The sequence below is a fragment of the Bufo gargarizans genome, chromosome 6 (genome assembly GCF_014858855.1).
Source record: "Bufo gargarizans isolate SCDJY-AF-19 chromosome 6, ASM1485885v1, whole genome shotgun sequence".
NCBI classification, from domain to species: Eukaryota; Metazoa; Chordata; class Amphibia; order Anura; family Bufonidae; genus Bufo; species Bufo gargarizans.
In genome coordinates, this window is record NC_058085.1 from 98,295,174 (window position 1) to 98,314,012 (window position 18,839).

Genomic DNA, 18,839 nt, shown 5'->3' on the forward strand with positions numbered 1-18,839 from the left:
AGATCTTTTGTTTGGGGATCATACAAAAATTCCACCCTGACACAGGTTATAGCCCCTAGCTGGCCTTGATTTCAGTTTCTGGCACATGGAAGGCCAGATATGCAACAAATTTATTAAGAGACATCTTACTCTTTGGCTTATGGGAACGCCAACCTTGATAAATCTCCCCCTGTGTTCTGCATTTCCTATTTTATTTCTCTGAAATCTTTATGCATAAATTGACAACTTTAATTATTTAATCAATTTATTTATACAATATTCATATATTATTTATATAATAAGAGCAGAGGAAACAAGGCACGAGTTAGGGTACTTTCACACTAGCGTTTTTCTTTCCCGGCCCCGAGTTCCGTCAAAAATGCTCAATGCCGGAAAATAACTGATCAGGCATATCCCCATACATTCTGAATGGAGAGCATTCTGTTCAGGATGCATCAGGGTGTCTTAAGTTCAGTCTTTTTGCCTGATCAGGCAAAAGATAAAACTGCAGCATGCTACGGTTTTATATCCGGCGAAAAAAAACTGAAGACTTGCCTGAATGCCGGATCCGTCCGAAAAAAAAAGTGAAACAATAAAATTAAAATAAAAAATGCCGGATGACACAAGAAAGACTGATCGGGCATTTCAATGCATTTTTCTGACTGATCAGTCTTACTAATGCCATCAGTTGGCATACGTTTTGCCGGATCCGGCAGGCAGTTCTGGCGATGGAACTGCTTGCCGGATCACTCTGCCGCAAGTGTGAAAGTAGCCTTATGTGTACAGATGATCCAGCATTGTTATTTTATGGGAAGTAATAAATAACTAAAACTGAGATGTCTGAAGTGATGAAAAGTCCTCTAAAAATATATCACAAATAAGGCTACTTTCACACTAGCGTTTTGGCTTTCCGTTTGTGAGATCCGTTCAGGGCTCTCACAAGCGGTCCAAAACGGATCAGTTTTGCCCTAATGCATTCTGAATGGAAAAGGATCCGCTCAGAATGCATCAGTTCAGTCTCCATTCCCCTCTGGAGGCGGACACCAAAACGCTGTCTACAGCGCTTTGCTGTCCACCTGACGAAGTGGAGCCAAACAGATCCGTCCTGGCACACAATGTAAGTCAATGGGGATGGATCAGTCTTGAACATCATTGAAAGTCAATGAGGACGAATCCGTTTTCTCTGACAAAATCTTGCACAATAGAAAACGAATCCGTCCCCCATTGACTCTCAGTGGTGTTCAAGACAGATCCGTCATGGCTATAGAAGGCATAATACAACCGGATTGCATGCGGTTGTATTATTATAAAAGAAGCATTTTTACAGATCCATGATGACTCCCAAAAAAACGCTGTGAAATCGTGTGAAATTAGCCTAATAAGAACCAATAACAGGTTCACTCAGAATATGGTAAAAATTTTTAAAAAAAGCAGCAATCTCATATTTACTATTCTGAATTAGTCCACAGATCAGACTGTTACATCAGATTACATAAAGAGACGCTTACTGGTATATAACCGGCTGCAATGACAGCACAAAGTCAGAAATCAGTCATGCAAGCCAGAAATGTGACAGGAGCGGCCTGTGCTCACCAAGCAGGAAGACGGACATAAATTATAGTATAACCCCTTAGTGACCAGCCTGTGTTGCTCCTTAGAGACCAAGCAATGTTTCTTAAAGAGCTTTCATTTTTTTCTATCAATGCAGTAAGATGAGGGCTTGTTTTTTGCAGGAAAAGTTGTAGTTTTTAATGGCATCATTTTGGGGTACACATGACCTCACTTCAGGAAAATTTATTATGTAGAGGAAGTTATTACGAGGCACTTACTAATGCATTGTGTTTATCAATATTGCATCCTTTGCTGGCTAAATTTATTTCTCCATCACATTATACACCGTTTGTTTCCATTGTTACGACCACCCTCCAAATCCTCAGTAGTGGTCGTGCTTACACACTGTAGGAAGAAGCGCTGGAATATTTGGTGACGCACACAGGCTGGTGCTTTTTCAGATAGTGTGCAAGCACGACCACCACTGATGGATTGCATGGTGGTCGTAACCATGGAAATAAGCAGTTTATAATGTGATGGAAAAGTTAATCTAGCCAGCAAAGGAAGCAATATGGACAACAACAGTACATTAGTAAGTGCCTTGTATTAACTTTCTCTACATAATAAATGCTTTTTGCTGAAGTGAGAGAACCCCTTGAAGTAATTAATTTTCATCAACTCTTTCTGGGAGGGAATAGAAAATAAACAGCTCCTCCGACAATGACTTTTCACATTGTAAATTTTGCGACAGTCACCTTGCAGCACAAATAGCAGCATATTATAAAGGGAAGAAGAGTCTGACCCAAGATCACAAAGCACGTTAAAGGAGTGTGAAAATAATTCAACGTATAATGAAGGAGTAACTTCTGCTTAAAATCTCACATCAGTAACCTCAGTAAAAAAGATGCAATATTGCAGACTACATATATCCTTCTAGTTTTTGAAATATCAGCTATCTTCCATTAGGACTCTTTGGGGTGCATTAAAGGGAATCAGTCACCAGTAAATTCACTGTTAAACCAGGTACAATTTGTATTTCTGCAGCATATCCGCACCAAAACCCGTAATTTCTAGCAGCGGTTTTCAGTGTGGATTTGATGCGGTTTTCCTGCAGATCTCACCCTTCATTACAAAAGGATGAAATTGGCAACTAAAACCGCAAACATAATTAACATGCTGCGGATTTGGAAGTCTGCACAACAGGTCAATTTCCACATTGCAAAAACCTGCAAAGTGTACATGAAATTTCTGTAATCTTATACACTTTGCTGGTACTGTACTAAGCTGCGTTTTTTCCACAATGGAATCTGTGGTGAAAAAACGCATGTATTCCAGCAACGTGTGCAGGCGGCCTAAGTGAAAAGTATTATTAAATTAAGCTGAGCTAGTCCTACAAGTCATTGGGCCTGGTTTAACCCCTTAGTGACCACCCATACGTGTCTTTACTGCAGTCACTAAGGGGCCTTGGACTGGAGCGCAGCCTTTTTACGGCACCACTTCAGCTCGTTAGCGCTTAATTCAAGCGCTGGAGCTCCAGAGGTAGCTGAGGGCTTAGGACAGTGATCAGACCGTATCACGGAAAATAAACTTTCTCCCTCCTCTCATGTAAGAGAGGAGGGAGAAAGTCTCCGATGCAGGGATTAGGCCCCCCAGCTCTGGAGAGGAGAGATAATAAGCAATATTATGCCCCGATCGGTTTCCACCGTGAAGCATGGAGGAAGAGGTGTGATGGTGTAGGGGGTGCTTTGCTGGTGATACTGTTGGGGATTTATTCAAAATTGAAGGCATACTGAACCAGCATGGCTACCACAGCATCTTGCAGCGACATGCTATTCCATCCGGTTTGCGTTTAGTTGGACCATCATTTATTTTTCAACAGGACAATGAACCCAAACACACCTCCAGGCTGTGTAAGGGCTATTTGACCATGAAGGAGAGTGATGGGGTGCTGCGCCAGATGACCTGGCCTCCACAGGCACTGGACCTGAAGCCAATCGAGATGGTTTGGGGTGAGCTGGACCGCAGAGTGAAGGCAAAAGTGCCAACAAGTGCTAAGCATCAAGGTGTGTCCAAACTTTTGGTCTGTACTGTATATATGTCTCTTTATTGGAGAAGGTTAAGGAGCTCTTAAGAAAATATGACATCCCTTTTCTATCATGGATGGGCCGAAAGAATGTATTGAAAGCCTATGTCTTCCCCAAGATCTTATACACACTTCAAATGGTCCCAATTAAGCTACCTGAGGCCTCTTTCACACGGGTGAGATTTCCGCACTGAAACCGGACCCATTCATTTCTATGCTGTGCACATGAGCGGTGATTTTCACACATCACTTGTGCGTTGCGTGAAAATCGCAGCATGCTCCATTTTGTTTTTCACGCAACGCAGGCCCCATAGAAGTAAATGGGGCTGCGTGAAAATCGCAAGCATCCGCAAGCAAGTGCGGATGCAGTGCGATTTTCACGCATGGTTGCTAGCAGATGATCGGGATGGGGACCCGATGATTATTATTTTCCCTTATAACATGGTTATAAGGGAAAATAATAGCATTCTTAATACAGAATGCATAGTACAATAGGGCTGAAGGGGTTAAAAATAAATAATTTAACTCACCTTAATCCACTTGTTCGCGCAGCCCGGCTTCTCTTCTTTCTTCTTCTTTGCTGTGCAGGAGGAAAAGGACCTATGGTGACGTCACTGTGCTCATCACATGGTCCATCACCATGATTTTCCGCGACGCACCCACATCTTATCCGGCCCAAATACATGATGCCCGTGTGAAAGAGGCCTAATAGTTTCTTTTCAGTCATAAAACGTGCCTTCTCAAGATTTCTCTGGAATAAAAAGAAATCCAGAATTCCCTACCATGTTCTTGCAAGACGTAAAGAGGAGGGGGGTCTGGGGCTGCCTGATGTGCACTTGTACTATCAAGCTATACAACTAAATAGATGTCTGGAAATGGTAGACCCAAGAAGACAGCCTGATGTAATTAAGTTGGCAGGTTATGCTACAGGTCCTTCATTCCAGGGTAGGCTATGGCTGGCAAAGGGGCTCTCCACAGACTTAGGGAACTGTGATCCATTATTAAGGGGGCTATGGGAGACATGGTCCAAGATGCGCAACACAATCATTAGGGGGGTCTTTCCCCTTTAATGCCAGCAAGCCTACTCCCAGAACTTATGGGATCACCAACAGGGACATACCAAGCACTTTGGAGACTATTCTCCTCCACTACTCTTGAGAATTTTTTTCAGGAATGTAAATTCCTGCCAATTGAAGCTCTCCCCACACACCTTAAATCAACCAGCTTCTCTTTTCCTATGCCAATCTTACTTTTAAACGATCTGCCACAATGTGCTGAAGGAATATGTAATAAAGGACTCATTGACCCCCTTTGAAAGCTAATTGTTTCTCCAATTTTGAAACATAAGAAAGTCTCTGTCCTTTATGCGCTGTGGGAGGTCAGGTGAGAGAGTCCAAACCCCCCTATTTGGTGGGCTTGTCCGGAAATACGGCCCTTCTGGGAGGGAGTCCAGCAGATTCTTAGGAAACACACACTAGGATTTTTTGTATTTCAGTGGAAATGATGGTCTTAGCGAAACCAAACAAGTTATACATACCTTTACCTTCCAAAAATGTTATCACCACGCACCTACTTGCAATTGCTAGATCGTTAATACCATTACACTGGCTAGATATGAGACCCCCTTCAATTTGGGAGTGGAAGGGGAAGGTGGACCTAATATGCCAATTTAAAGAAATGTCCAGCTGGATCAGCAGAACACATGACAAGTTCCTAAAAATCTGGCAGCCATGGCGAGACATAGCAAACTCTATATGACTATGGTCCTTCTTTCTCCTTCAGTTTGTGATCAGGCAATTCATAGGATTGTACCAATAACCGTTAACTCAGAGAGTCAATATGATAGAGGCAATATAAACATATACCCCCCGCGCCATCCCTTAAAGGCCCATCCTCTCCCCCCCCTCCCCCCTGCCCTTTTTCAATATATACAGATACCAAATAAATGGGTAACAAAGCAAATTTAGAGTATCACTAGCAATAAGCTGTGAAATTCGATGTAATTTCTATGAAGTCTTTGAGATATCTGCTATATATATATATATATATATATATATATATATATATCGTATTTTTCGCCCCATAAGACGCACTTTTTCTTCCCCCAAAATGGGGGAGAAATGCCCCTGCGTCTTATGGGGCGAATGCTTGCAGTTTTACATCGCTGGCAGCGATGTAGGAGCGAGCGGAGACTCGGGGATGGACTGGGAGGAGGGTCTGGGGGCTGGCAATAGCGGCGGGGCGGTGCAGTCAGTGTAATATAGCACCGCCCCACCGCTCTGGTATACTAATATACGATGTCATATTCAATTAATAATTATCAAACATGCCCCCTCACTCCTATTACTACCTTACATCCTAATCGCTGCTGTTGAATTCATGCAGGCCGGGGGGGCGGCAGCGTAACTCTTGTCACGTGCCTGCGCCGCCTACTTTATGAATGAAGCAGGCGGCGCAGGCAAGTGACGTCAGTGAGACGCGCCAGCCGCCTGAAAACAGCAGCGATTAGGATGTAAGGTAGTAATAGGAGACAGTGAGGGGGCATGTTTGATAATTATTAATTGAATATCACATCTTATATTTGTATGGTGGCGGCGGGGGGGGGGGGGGGGGGTTGCGGCGGCGGCGATCTGTGGCACTGTTATGGGCTGGAGGTTTGTGGATGGCACATATACAACAGTGCCAGCCACAGATCCCCCCCCCCCCCCATAACAGTGACCGTCATCCACAGATCCCCCCCAATAACAGTGTCCGTCATCCACAGATCCTCCCCATAACAGTGTCCGTCATCCACAGATCCTCCCCATAACAGTGTCCGTTATCCACAGATCTCCCCCATAACAGTGTCCGTCATCCACAGATCTCCCCATAACAGTGTCCGTCATCCACAGATCCCCCCCATAACAGTGTCCGTCATCCACAGATCCCCCCCATAACAGTGTCCGTCATCCACAGATCCCCCCATAACAGTGTCCGTCATCCACAGATCCCCCCCATAACAGTGTCCGTCATCCACAGATCCCCCCCATAACAGTGTCCGTCATCCACAGATCCCCCCCATAACAGTGTCCGTCATCCACAGATCCCCCCCATAACAGTGTCCGTCATCCACAGATTCCCCCCCCATAACAGTGTCCGTCATCCACAGATCCCCCCCATAACAGTGTCCGTCATCCACAGATCCCCCCCCATAACAGTGTCCGTCATCCACAGATCCCCCACCATAACAGTGTCCGTCATCCACAGATCCCCAGTAATAGTGCCATCCACAGACCACCATTAGTTCTAAACACACAGCACACCTTTTGGTAAAACATTTTTTTTTTCTTATTTTCCTCCCCAAAAACCTAGGTGCGTCTTATGGGCCGGTGCGTCCTATAGGGCGAAAAATACGGTATGTATATATATAAAAATAATCACTACACCCATAGATGAATACGTTAAGGGGTCTAGTTTTCACAATGCGGTCACTTTTGTGGGGGGTTCTATTATTCTGACACTTATAAGACCCCTTGCGGACGAGCGTTCCTCCCGCAGCGAGTCCGCATCGCAGCACCCGGCCTGACCTCCCATCGTTGCCGGGAGTCACATAGCATTATATTGATTTATGATGCTATGTAACCCCTACAGTTCTGGAATGTATTGGATAACACTGGCAACATTATGTCAGTGTTATCCAATACATTCCAGAACTGTAAGGGTTACATAGCATCATAAATCAATATAATGCTATGTGACTCCCGGCAACGATGGGAGTTCAGGCCGGGTGCTGCAATGCGGACTCGCTGCGGGAGGAACGCTTGCCTGCAAGAGGGCTAAGCCTTGGCAAATTTGGCTTGTTGCAGAAGAAAATATGTACTTCCAAAATAAATTATTTAGGAGAGGAGGCGGGCGGCAAGGGCGTCTGTTCTAGCAGCTCCCCACTCCTCCCTCGTGCGCCCTCTGTGATGCTGGAATATGACGTCATTACGGCCCCGGCATGCTAAATGGCACGCTGGAGGACTGAGGAGCTGCACCACACTGGACCTCACAGTGTCGGTGAGTGAGTGCGTGAGTGCCTGTGAGTGAGTGAGTGAGTGCGTGAGTGCCTGTGAGTGAGTGCTGAGTGAGTGCGTGCGTGCCTGTCGGTGAGTGAGTGCGTGCCTGTCGGTGAGTGAGTGCGTGCCTGTCGGTGAGTGAGTGCGTGCCTGTCGGTGAGTGAGTGCGTGCCTGTCGGTGAATGAGTGCGTGCCTGTCGGTGAATGAGTGCGTGCCTGTCGGTGAATGAGTGCGTGCCTGTCGGTGAGTGACATGAGGGGGCAGCAAAATTTATCTTTGCCTAGGGCGGCAAAAATCCTTGCACCGGCCCTGATCACGGATGCGGACCCATTCACTTGAATGGGTCCGCAATCCGGAAGGTCGGTGCGGAACAGAGGCACGGAACCCCGTGCCTCTGCCACGGAGTGGGGTCTGGATCCGTCTGCGGAATCTGCACGAATGATGCCTGTGCAATGGGGACCGCAAGTAACGGCCATGTGCATGAGGCCTAACAGTGATTTTTCTGCTGACAGACTTCCTTTAAAAATACTTTCCACAAGCTTGGCCGGCACACGTGGAGACTGGCTGGTGACTATGTCAGTGTCTAAGAGAGAACTCTGGCATAGCCCCCTGATGATAGCCATAGCTATAGCTGCCGAGCAAACACAGCATTTGTTTGAAGGTGACATTGGAAACTAGATACAGAAACTCACGGCTACTTTTCTCTTGTAATATATTTTGCACGTGTCAGTTTACTGAATGAAATACATTTCATCAGTGTATCCTGTTTGCATGTAATCCTTTACCAAACAGGGGTCATTAGAATAGGTATCGCTGGTCCAAGTTAAACATGTCACGTTGGAGAAGACTATGCCTACAAGAGACATGTAAGAGACACACCCTGTGAGACAGACATATGCAAAGACAGAAAGCCACGGTGCTGTTAGTGAGACGCACTAGAAATGATTAACACACACAGCTGCCTGCAGATACAGCTGAAATACCTGGAGTGCAGCTCGCTTTGCTCTGTCCTGCTTGTTTCCCTGTTAAAAACCCAGATATACAAGTATATTCAGTAGCCTTAAAACCAAGCACACAATACTGACATGGTGGGAAAAATAAGGTTTGTATTTGCTTTCCTGTGAGACAAGCATATACGCACACATACACCATTCCCACTGAAATCCCTTGTAGAAGTCCTAGATCGGCCAATTCTTTGCAACCATTTCTTATGGTTTCCTTATAATTATTGTAGCCACTATTTCAGTAGCCGATTTCCTAGACTCTTGAATGGTTATATCTGCTTGACAGCTTTCTCCTACTGCTGCATAACTAGAAAGATTTGCATTTAGGAAAGCAAGATCAGGAGATATTAAATATGTCTATAGATGTAAAGGCTGCCATATCTATCAGCATGATCACCCCTAGTAAACTAGACATACTGCCTGGTAAGGCTGTTCATGCGGAGTGCAACAACTCCTCTGCTGCAGCAATCAGAGGTGTCATTTTAGAGAAATGTGTACTTTTATTTTTATAGTTAATGAGGTGCTCAGAGCACCAAGGTGCTGGCCTAGCTCTTCGGAGCAGCGCTTCACCTGCTCTTCTCTCCTGTCACCACTCCTATTCCTCCAGTGATTGACAGTGCTAGGCACCCTAAATGTTTCCATGCCTGGTCCTGAAATCTCACATGTGCTGGAGAGACTACAGTCTGCGCATGCACAGCTTGGATCTCAGGGTGGGAGAGCTATCTCCACTCTGAGATCCAGCAAGAGGTACAATCGGCACATGCAAAGTTTGGCTCTTCAGAGCAGGGTCCTTGCTCATGACATCCAAACGGCACATATGTTAATTGTACTCTCACTGGTACGTGTGCAAGATTTCAGGGCCAGGCATCTAAACAGCGAGTAGAACAGGCCTCTCCTACATTGGAGAGGAGGAGGAGGAGGAGGAGGAGAAGCAGTGCTCTGAGGGACTGGGCCAGCCCCTTGGTGCTCTAAGCACAAAACAGATGTACACATTTTTCTAAAAATGCTGCAACAGAGGTATCGCTGCACTCAGCATGTTCAACCCTACCATGCAGTATGTCTGGTTTACTAGGGTTCAACATGATGGCAGATGCTGTTTACGGATCATTCTCAGAAACATACATAAACTAGAAATGGATGAGAAGAGCTGTTAACAATTGGATAATGGGTCACTTTGTTGACTTTTTCAATTCAAGGCAAAAAAGCCAAAAGCTTTAGCAGGGAGAGGCAGTTATTGCACTGGAAACCAGGTGAGACTTGGCAAAGGAAATAAAAATGCAACAAGCTATTAGTACGCCTGCAGAGACTAAACAGGGACACATATACTGAATAATCCAATGAATCAATTGTGATCAATGACCCACCGGAGCCTTGCAGCAGGGAGCTTGCTTCCACAAAAAGGAGAAAGCTTCCTTATATGGGTGGCAGGCTCATTGATCATGGGAACGGTGTGTAGAGATGAGATTTATTGTATTATGGATGTATGAACCATGAATACACTGGGGCCTGAAACCAACTCATTTGTACATGTTCTGTATAGGATGTTACAGGCAGTGTGCAGTCAACAATGTAACAGACACACAATTAATTAGGACAGTGGGAGATCTACAGAACAAACTAGTGTTCTATGATATTTTTGTTTATCAGGTTACGTCCATTCGCGTGTGGCAAATCTGCACTTTTTTTTATTTATTTTTTTACAGGGCCAGAAATGTGGATAAAATTTTAAGAAAGAACACACTGTGGAAAAAAAAATCTGCAGTGTAAATTAACCTGTGGTGTGGATTTTACACCTTCAGTGTGTGAATTTATGCTGCCCATTTCCGCTGCAGATTTCACCCTTCTTTTGCAGTGCGGAGGGTGAAGCTTACTGCAAAACCACAGCTGAAATTCTGCTTCAAATTGCAGCGAAAGCCACCCCATGTGGCCGTAAAATTATGAAGTACAAATGGTTATTAGTATACAAAGTCAGCCAGATCTGTCAATTAAGTTGATTAAACAGATTGTTTCTTAGAAGGGGGTCCCGAGATTGTTAGCATCTATTCAGATTGTGACAAAGAGGCGATTCATTGATATGGCCAGCATATATGTCTGACCGCAGCTTTCCAAACTCCTTTAGGGTACTTTCACACTCGCGTTTTGGGAAGAACAGTCATGGATCTTCAAAAACTGATCAGTTACAATAATACAACCGCATGCATCCATCATGAACAGTTCAGTTTGTATTATCTGTAACATAGCCAAGACGGATCCGTCATGAACTCCATTGAAAGTTAATGGGAGACGGATCTGTTCTCTATTGTGCCAGAGAAAAAGGATCCGTCCCCATTGACTTACATTGTGCCAGGACGGTTTTGGCTCAGTTTCGTCAAGCGGACAGCAAAAGCTGCAGGCAGCCATTTGGTGTCCGCTTCCAGAGCGGAATGGAGACTGATCAGAGGCAAACTGATACATTCTGAGTGGATCCTTTTCCATTCAGAAAGCATTAGGGCAAAACTGATCCATTTTGGACCGCTTGCGAGAGCCCATGACGGATCTCACAAACGGAAAGACAAAACGCAAGTGTGAAAGCTAGACAAAGATTCTGTGTATGGCATGTTTTCAAAACCAAAGACTACAGTGTAGTACTACCTGCCCTGCAAGTAGTAATAGTGAATGGGGTTGTATTGCGAACTACAAGTTGGAGCAACCACGAACTGATGGTCACCCATCTGCAGCCATTTGGGGTTCACAAAGCAGCCCCATTTGCTTTCATTAGTTACAATGCAGGCTGTGGTACACTGTGATCTTTGGTTGCACAATGTGTGTCACAGACAAATTCACCATGCAGCCCCAGCCTTAAAGGGCATCTGTCATCAGCTTTGTACCCATGACAGTGGCTGACCTGTTACATGTGCGCTTAGCAGGTGAAGTCATCTGTGTTGGTCCAATGTTCAAATGTTCCCACATTTCTAAGAAACATTATGTTTAAATATATGCAAATGAGCCTATGGGAGCAACGGGGCGTTGCCGTTACACCTAGAGGCTCTGAAACCACAGCACCCTCTGCACTTTGATTGACAAGACCAGGCAGTGAAAGGCTAGGTTTACACGACGACAATAAGTCGCGCGACAGATAGGGCACAACTACACTGCACCAATGTCGCACGACAATTTTTATAATGGCAGTCTGTGACGCACTGCAACATGCGACTTTTTGGCTAGGTCTACACAACATTTCCGCGCAACATTTTGTTGCACCAATGTTGCGAGACAATTTTTATAATGGCAGTCTATGGTGTCGCACTGCGACGCGACAGTCAGAGAAAATCCATTCGAGATCGCGACACCATAGACTGCCATTATAAAAATTGTTGCGCAACATTGGTGCAACAAAATGTTGCGCGACAAATGTTGTCGTGTAGACCTAACCAAAAAGTCATCATGCCTGACCCGGTCAATAAAAGCGCAGAGGACACAGCAATTGCAGAGAATACTGAACCTCTAGGTGTAACAGCAACGCCCTTGTTACTCCTAGAGGCTCATTAAAATTCTGCTCCAGGACTGCCTTATCCAGGTCATACTTCTAATCAACTCGAAAGGTTTGTTGTCATTCCAACATAAGTCAGGCAGCCTTAAAAGGCCTCACCAGGTGCATGTTTCACACAGAGTCCATTGAAATGCATGCCAGGATACTAGATTTGTCTCCATGGGTTTACCTGTACATTTTGGCAAAGTCTCTTGCATGGAGGTGAGGATTTGCTTGTTCCATCACAGATATCATCTCTCCCCAAATGTTTAAGCACTATGCACTTCCTCAGGAAGTAGTTCCTGCAAAGAAGCACCAGTCATAGATTATATTTTATCTAAAACTCATGAAAGCACCTTACAACAAGCACATTAAGATATCTGCACAAGTTGAGGAATACGCACGGATTCCCGTGCAGAAGAAACGCAAGGTAGTACAGTGCGCCAGCAAAGTGCACGAGAGTTAAACAAATCTTTTTATGTGTGGAAATTGACCTGTCATGGATTTCCAAAACTGCAGGATGTCAATTATGTTTGCGGTTTTATCTGCAGATTTCACCCTTTTCAAATGAAAGGTGAGATCTCCAGCAAAACCCCATCAAATTCGCATCAAAAACTGCAATTAGGAATTGTGTTTCTTTGGTGCGGCTTGGGTGCAGAAACGAATGGAAATTTATGTGGATTTTCTGCGTGTGTACACCCTCACCAGTGTGCCGGTACCCTTAAGGGTTTGTCCAAGAAAGCACACACATCACCTAGCCCCAGGATAAGTTATCAGCGTTTGATCAGTGGTGGTCCCCTGTCCCTGGATTGAATGTAGCAGCAGTCGAGCATGTCCGTTACCATGCAGCTCCATTCAAATTGCTGGACTGCCTGAGATAGACGAGCACTGTACTCTGCTTTCTCCGGCATTCCCATAGACTATGACTAGATAAACAGTGCACATGCTAAACTGCAAGTCCATTCATTCTGGAATATCCCCTTTAATGACCAAAGATATTCTAGCTCATAATTCATACTAAAGCATATGGAAAACGGTTGCTGTAAAACATCCCCTTTAAAAATATAGAAGGAAAAGGGGAATTTGATTACGTCAATTCAATGAAAGGCTGGTATAGTCATATGTTTCTGCTCAATTTTGCACCGCTTACTTTTCTTCACACTTCTTTAGTGCCTCATCAGCAATCTGTTTCAGGTTAATCAATTTATCACCACGAAAAAACCCATCTGCAAAGAAAACCATATTCAATAGGTTATGCAAATCACAAAATGTATTCATCATTTATAAAATGATCTACTGTATGCACCAGCATTTAAGAACCATGCCTACCTGCTGTAATAAGGAGACAGCAGTGAGAGTCCAATATCCGCTCACACAGAGATTCAGCAGAAAACCCAGCAAACTAGATAGAAAAGAAAAAGTGATATATTTACTGACAAACACAATGCCTTACCTATTAGAGGGTTAAGCCTGTAATTACAGCAGGCGATTGTTGGGCCAATCAGTAACAAGGGTTCGTATGAATGCTTGTTAGCAATGATCTGCCAGTGCAATACTGCGTTCATCGGGGAACGCCTCCCTCCTGGCAATCGCCGGCAGAATTGGGCTGTCTGATACAGCCTTAAGGAGTGCATGCAAAAGAGGGTTTTTTTCCCAACAGAACCTGTCATGCTCATCTGCTCTTTAGTTCAATAAAGGTTTTATTCAGGAGTAGATTATAGATGACATACCCTGAAGATAGCTCATCAATATCTGATCGGTGGAGATCCAACTCCTGGTACCCCCACCCGATCTGCTGTTTGAAGAGGCCGCAGAGCTCCGGTGAGTGCTGCAGCCTCTTGTTAGGCCACTGACTTTTGTGGATAGGTCACCAATATATATTCAATTTACTGTAAGACTGTGCACAATACTATAATTCTGCATGAACTGATGAGTGTGCTTTCACAATGCATTAGTATTCTGTATTTCCTGACATATGCCACTGTGTAGACACAGGTCGTACCTAGGCTTCCATGTTACTGCAAATATACAGTATGTTTCTTTGTTATTTTTACTGTTGCCTCTGAATAACATAGCTTAGTCAATACCATATACTGGCCTAGGAGACTTTTGGCCTCTGGATACATTTGCTATATATGAGGGAGCGTTTACAGTGCATTCATCAAATGTACACTGTCACCCCAGAGTGAATGCACCCTTAGTGAATTATGGGATCAATACCATGCTCTAGAACCTCACTCCAACTGGGATTACAAAATGTATTTGTCAAACATTAACTTACCACTATAGAGTGAATGGCTCCAATTCGGGCACATGCCAGCATTGCCACCACTAGCTCTATCACCATAGGCATATAAATGGACACACAATCTCCTTTTTTAACACCTAAGAAAACAATGTTAGTTTCATTGGATAATTGATGCATAAAAATTATCATGTTAAACCAGGTATAATGTCTGGTACGGTTGATTATTGTGAACAAAATGAGTCCTCCATTGCTGCAAATAAATGAACCATTGTGGAATAATTACTACTTACTCATCTTCCCCCTTGCCACTTCCCGTCTTGGCCTGATAGACAGGGGCATGTATCGTCAGTCTTCAGATGCCTGGCCTTGAAATATTGCACTTGAACCCCTTTTATATCAGGCCAAGAGGGAGATGAGGTGAAATGATGCTCCGAGGAGCAAGCCCAGCCCCTTGGTGCTCCGAGCATCTCAATTCATATAAATAATAAGTAATAATTAGGCTTCAACAGTACATTTGCTTGCAGCAAGAGAGGGATCATTTTGTTCACCATCAACAACCCTACCAGGCAATATGCAATATTTATAGGGCTGATCATGGTGACAGATGCTCTTTAAAGAGGACCTTTCATCAGTTTTGACATAGGCAAATTTTGGTATTACCTTGTAGGGCAACCCCCACTGATGCCATGTTTTTTTTTTTTTTTCAGGTACACTTATGATTTTATTACACATACACAATAAGGAGATTTTTGTATAACTTACCAGTTAAATCTCTTTCTCGCTCTTCCTTGGGGGACACAGACCTTAGGGTATAGCTCAGCTCCCTAGGAGGCGTGACACTAAGTAAAACTGTTAAGCCCCTCCTCCATCAGCTATACCCTCAGCCTGGAGATAGAGGCTACCCGTTGCGTGTCCAAGTAGTGAAAGGATAACAACCAATAACGGAAACAACCAGCCAGCAACCCAACGGGGCGCCAGACCATAACCCTGTAACCAAACACAGAAGGGTGGGTGCTGTGTCCCCCAAGGAAGAGCGAGAAAGAGATTTAACTGGCAAGTTATACAAAAATCTCCTTTTCTCGCCCATTTTCAGTCCAAGAAGGGAGGGACCACAAACCCAAGGCGGAACACCACCGGAGCATCAGGAAACCGCTGCCTGCAAAACCAGGCGGCCCAAAGCAGCATCCGCTGATGCATGCGTATGCACTCTATAGAACTTTGTGAAAGTGTGCAGAGAGGACCAAGTGGCTGCTTTGCACAACTGTTCAGCCGAGGCCCGATGCCTCTGCGCCCAGGAAGCTCCGACTGCTCTGGTGGAATGAGCAGTGACGCCGAAAGGCGGAGCTCTGCCCTTGGCTCGATAAGCCTCAGACACCGCCAGTTTAATGAAACGGGCAATAGCCACCTTGGAGACCGCCAAACCCTTGCGCGAACCCTCCGGAACATCAAACAGGGAGTCCGTGCGCCGAAAGGATCCGGTGACCTCCAGGTAAATCTTCAACGCCCTGACCACATCCAGACGGTGCAGTTCCCGTTCTCTGGGGTGGGAAGGAGAGGGACAGAGCGACGGAAGGACGATGTCCTCATTGATGTGAAAGGCGGAGACCACCTTTGGCAGGATGGTCGGGACAGGCCGAAGCACAACCTTATCCTGGTGGAAGATCAGGAAAGGTTCGGAGCAAGAAAGAGCCGCTAACTCAGACACCCGTCGGAGAGACGTGATGGCCACAAGAAAGATGACCTTGCAGGACAGAAGGCGAAGGGAGACCTCCCGTAAAGGCTCGAAGGGGGCTGATTGGAGCGCCGAGAGCACCACATTCAGGTCCCAGGATGGAACTGGAGGGCGGTCCGGCGGAACAGAGTGAGCCACCCCTTGTAAGAAGGTCTTAATTGGCCCTAGAGGGGCCAGGGGACGCTGGAGAAGAATAGACAGCGCCGAAATCTGACCCTTCAGAGAACTGAGGCTCAGCCCCAGGTCCAGACCCGACTGGAGGAAGGACAGGATTGTGGGAAGAGAAAACCGGAGAGGTGGGATGCTCTGGGACTCACAGAACCCCAGATAGGACCTCCAAACCCGATAGTAGATCCTAGAGGATACGGGCTTACGAGAACGGATCATGGTGCGGACTACGTCTGCGGAGAAACCCCGTCGCGTTAAGACGGCGGTCTCAATAGCCACGCCGTCAAACGTAGTGAGCCTAAATGCTCGTGGAAGATCGGTCCCTGAGAGAGAAGGTCTTCCCTGGAGGGCAGTGGCCACGGTGCGTCTGCCAACAGCAACATTAGGCCGGCGTACCAAGACCGGCGGGGCCAATCCGGGGCGATTAGAATCGCGGGAACGCCCTCTGCCGCGATCCTCCGAAGAACCCGTGGCAGGAGGGGAAAAGGAGGAAAGACTTACAGAAGGGAGAATTTGCGCCACGGAAGGACGAGCGCGTCGGCGCCGTATGCCTTCGGGTCCCGTGCCCTGGCCAGGTATAGGGGGACCTTGTGGTTGAATTTTGAGGCCATGAGGTCCACGTCGGGGCGACCCCAGCGAAGACAAAGGGCTTAGAACACCTCTGGGTGCAGGGACCATTCTCCCGGGTCGATGGTGGACCGGCTGAGGAAATCCGCCGCCCAGTTGTCCACCCCCGGGATGTAAATCGCAGATAAGGCCGGCACGTGCGTTTCCGCCCAGAGGAGAATGAGGGTCACCTCTTGCATCGCTGCGAGTGCCTCCCTGATGGTTTATGTATGCCACAGCCGTGGCATTGTCCGATTGGATCCGAACAGGGTGGCCCCTCAGTAGATGGGTCCAGTGTCTGAGGGACAGAAGAATCGCCCTCAGTTCCAGAATGTTGATTGGAAGTCTGGACTCCGATAGAGACCAAACGCCCTGGACGGACCGGGGAGGGAAACCCCCCCCCCCCCACCCCCATAAGCTGGCATCGGTGGTAATCACCAGCCAGTTCAGTGGAAGGAAGGACTTCCCCCTTAGAGGGATATGCAACCACCAGCTGAGGGAAGCCCGAGCCAGGGGAGGCAGAAGAAAGATCCTGTCCAGACTCCTCGGTGATTTGTCCCAGGCCGACAGAATTGCCCTCTGAAAGGTGCGGGATCGGAATTGTGCGAACGGCACCGCTTCGAAACAGGCAACCATCTTTCCCAACAACCGCATGCTGGATCTGAGGGAAGGGCGGTGATGACGGAGGAGACTGCGAACCGACCCGCGAAGGGCCAGACGCTTGTCCGACGGGAGGCGGACCTCCGCCAACTCTGTATCCAGGAGCATCCCCAGGAAGATCAGCCGTCTGGAGGGGGTAAGGGAAGACTTGGGGTGGTTGATAATCCAACCGAACCGCGTCAGGGTCTCCAGAGTGAGTTCCACACTGCCGGATGCCTGACAGGATGTCGTCCAAGTATGGGAGAAGAAAAACACTTCTTGAACGTAGTAGGGCCAAGACAGGGGCCAGGACCTTGGTGAACACTCGAGGAGCCGTCGCCAGACCAAAGGGAAGGGCGACGAATTGGAAGTGATCGTCCCCCACCGCGAAGTGCAGGAAGCGGTGATGACATGGAGCAACCGGAACGTGGAGGTATGCATCCTGAATGTCGATTGAGGCCATGAAATCCCCTCTTTCCAGGGAGGCCACTGCGGACCTGAGAGACTCCATCCGGAATCTCTGCAGTCGGAGAAAACGGTTCAGGCGTTTTAGGTCCAAGATCGGTCGCACTGAGCCTTCCTTCTTGGGAACCACAAAGAGGTTCGAGTAGAACCCCCTGAACCTTTCTGTCGGAGGCACGGGGGCGACGACACCCTTGTCCATTAGAGAGCGAATGGCCGCGACGAAGGCGGCCGCTCGTACGGGATCCCGCGGAGGACGAGATCGGAAGAAACGGTCTGGCGGAATGGACGCAAATTCGATTTTCTATCCGCAAGATACAATCTCGAGCGCGCATGCGTCTGAGATGTGGGGCCGCCATACGTTCCTGAATAGGAGAAGGCGGCCCCCCACCCGGGTGGGTGGGGGCGCACCGTCAGGCAGAGGGCTGCTGGCCTGTGGGAGCCCGTGCAGGCTGGGACTTGCGCCAGGTAGGTTGCGTCCGAAAAAACGGCTTCTTGCGTCTATCCTGGGCTGGGCCAGAGGAAGAAGAACTGGCCGCGGGTCTAGACCCGGTGGGCTTGCGAAAGGACCGAAAACGGGACGAACCAGCGCGACCACGGGGGACGCCCTTTGGCCTGGACTGGGGAAGGTGAGTACTCTTCCCACCCGTGGCCTCTGATATAAGTTCGTCCAGACGGGTCCCGAACAAGCGGGAACCCGTGAATGGTAGGCCGGCCAAAGAGCGTTTGGAAGCGGCGTCCGCCGCCCAAACCTTCAGCCAGAGTTCCCTCCTGACAGAAACTGCCAGGGCAGAGGAACGGGCAATGAGGGCACCCGCATC

The 18,839-nt window shown here is 47.0% G+C and overlaps 1 protein-coding gene across 3 annotated transcripts in view; it reads right to left on the reverse strand.

Moving 5' to 3' along the window:
- Positions 1-18,839, reverse strand: part of ACSS2 (acyl-CoA synthetase short chain family member 2) — an 82,170-nt gene that overhangs the window by 42,403 nt on the left and 20,928 nt on the right. For 2 of the 3 annotated variants that reach the window (XM_044297150.1, XM_044297149.1), the window contains 5 exons: positions 14,445-14,548; positions 13,493-13,565; positions 13,314-13,389; positions 12,354-12,465; positions 8,635-8,673 (listed from right to left, as the gene is read on the reverse strand). In XM_044297150.1, coding sequence (XP_044153085.1) covers positions 8,635-8,673; positions 12,354-12,465; positions 13,314-13,389; positions 13,493-13,565; positions 14,445-14,548 — 404 coding nt within the window. The remainder of the gene's footprint in view (positions 1-8,634; positions 8,674-12,353; positions 12,466-13,313; positions 13,390-13,492; positions 13,566-14,444; positions 14,549-18,839) is intronic. The other variant, XM_044297151.1, reaches the window with a different exon arrangement.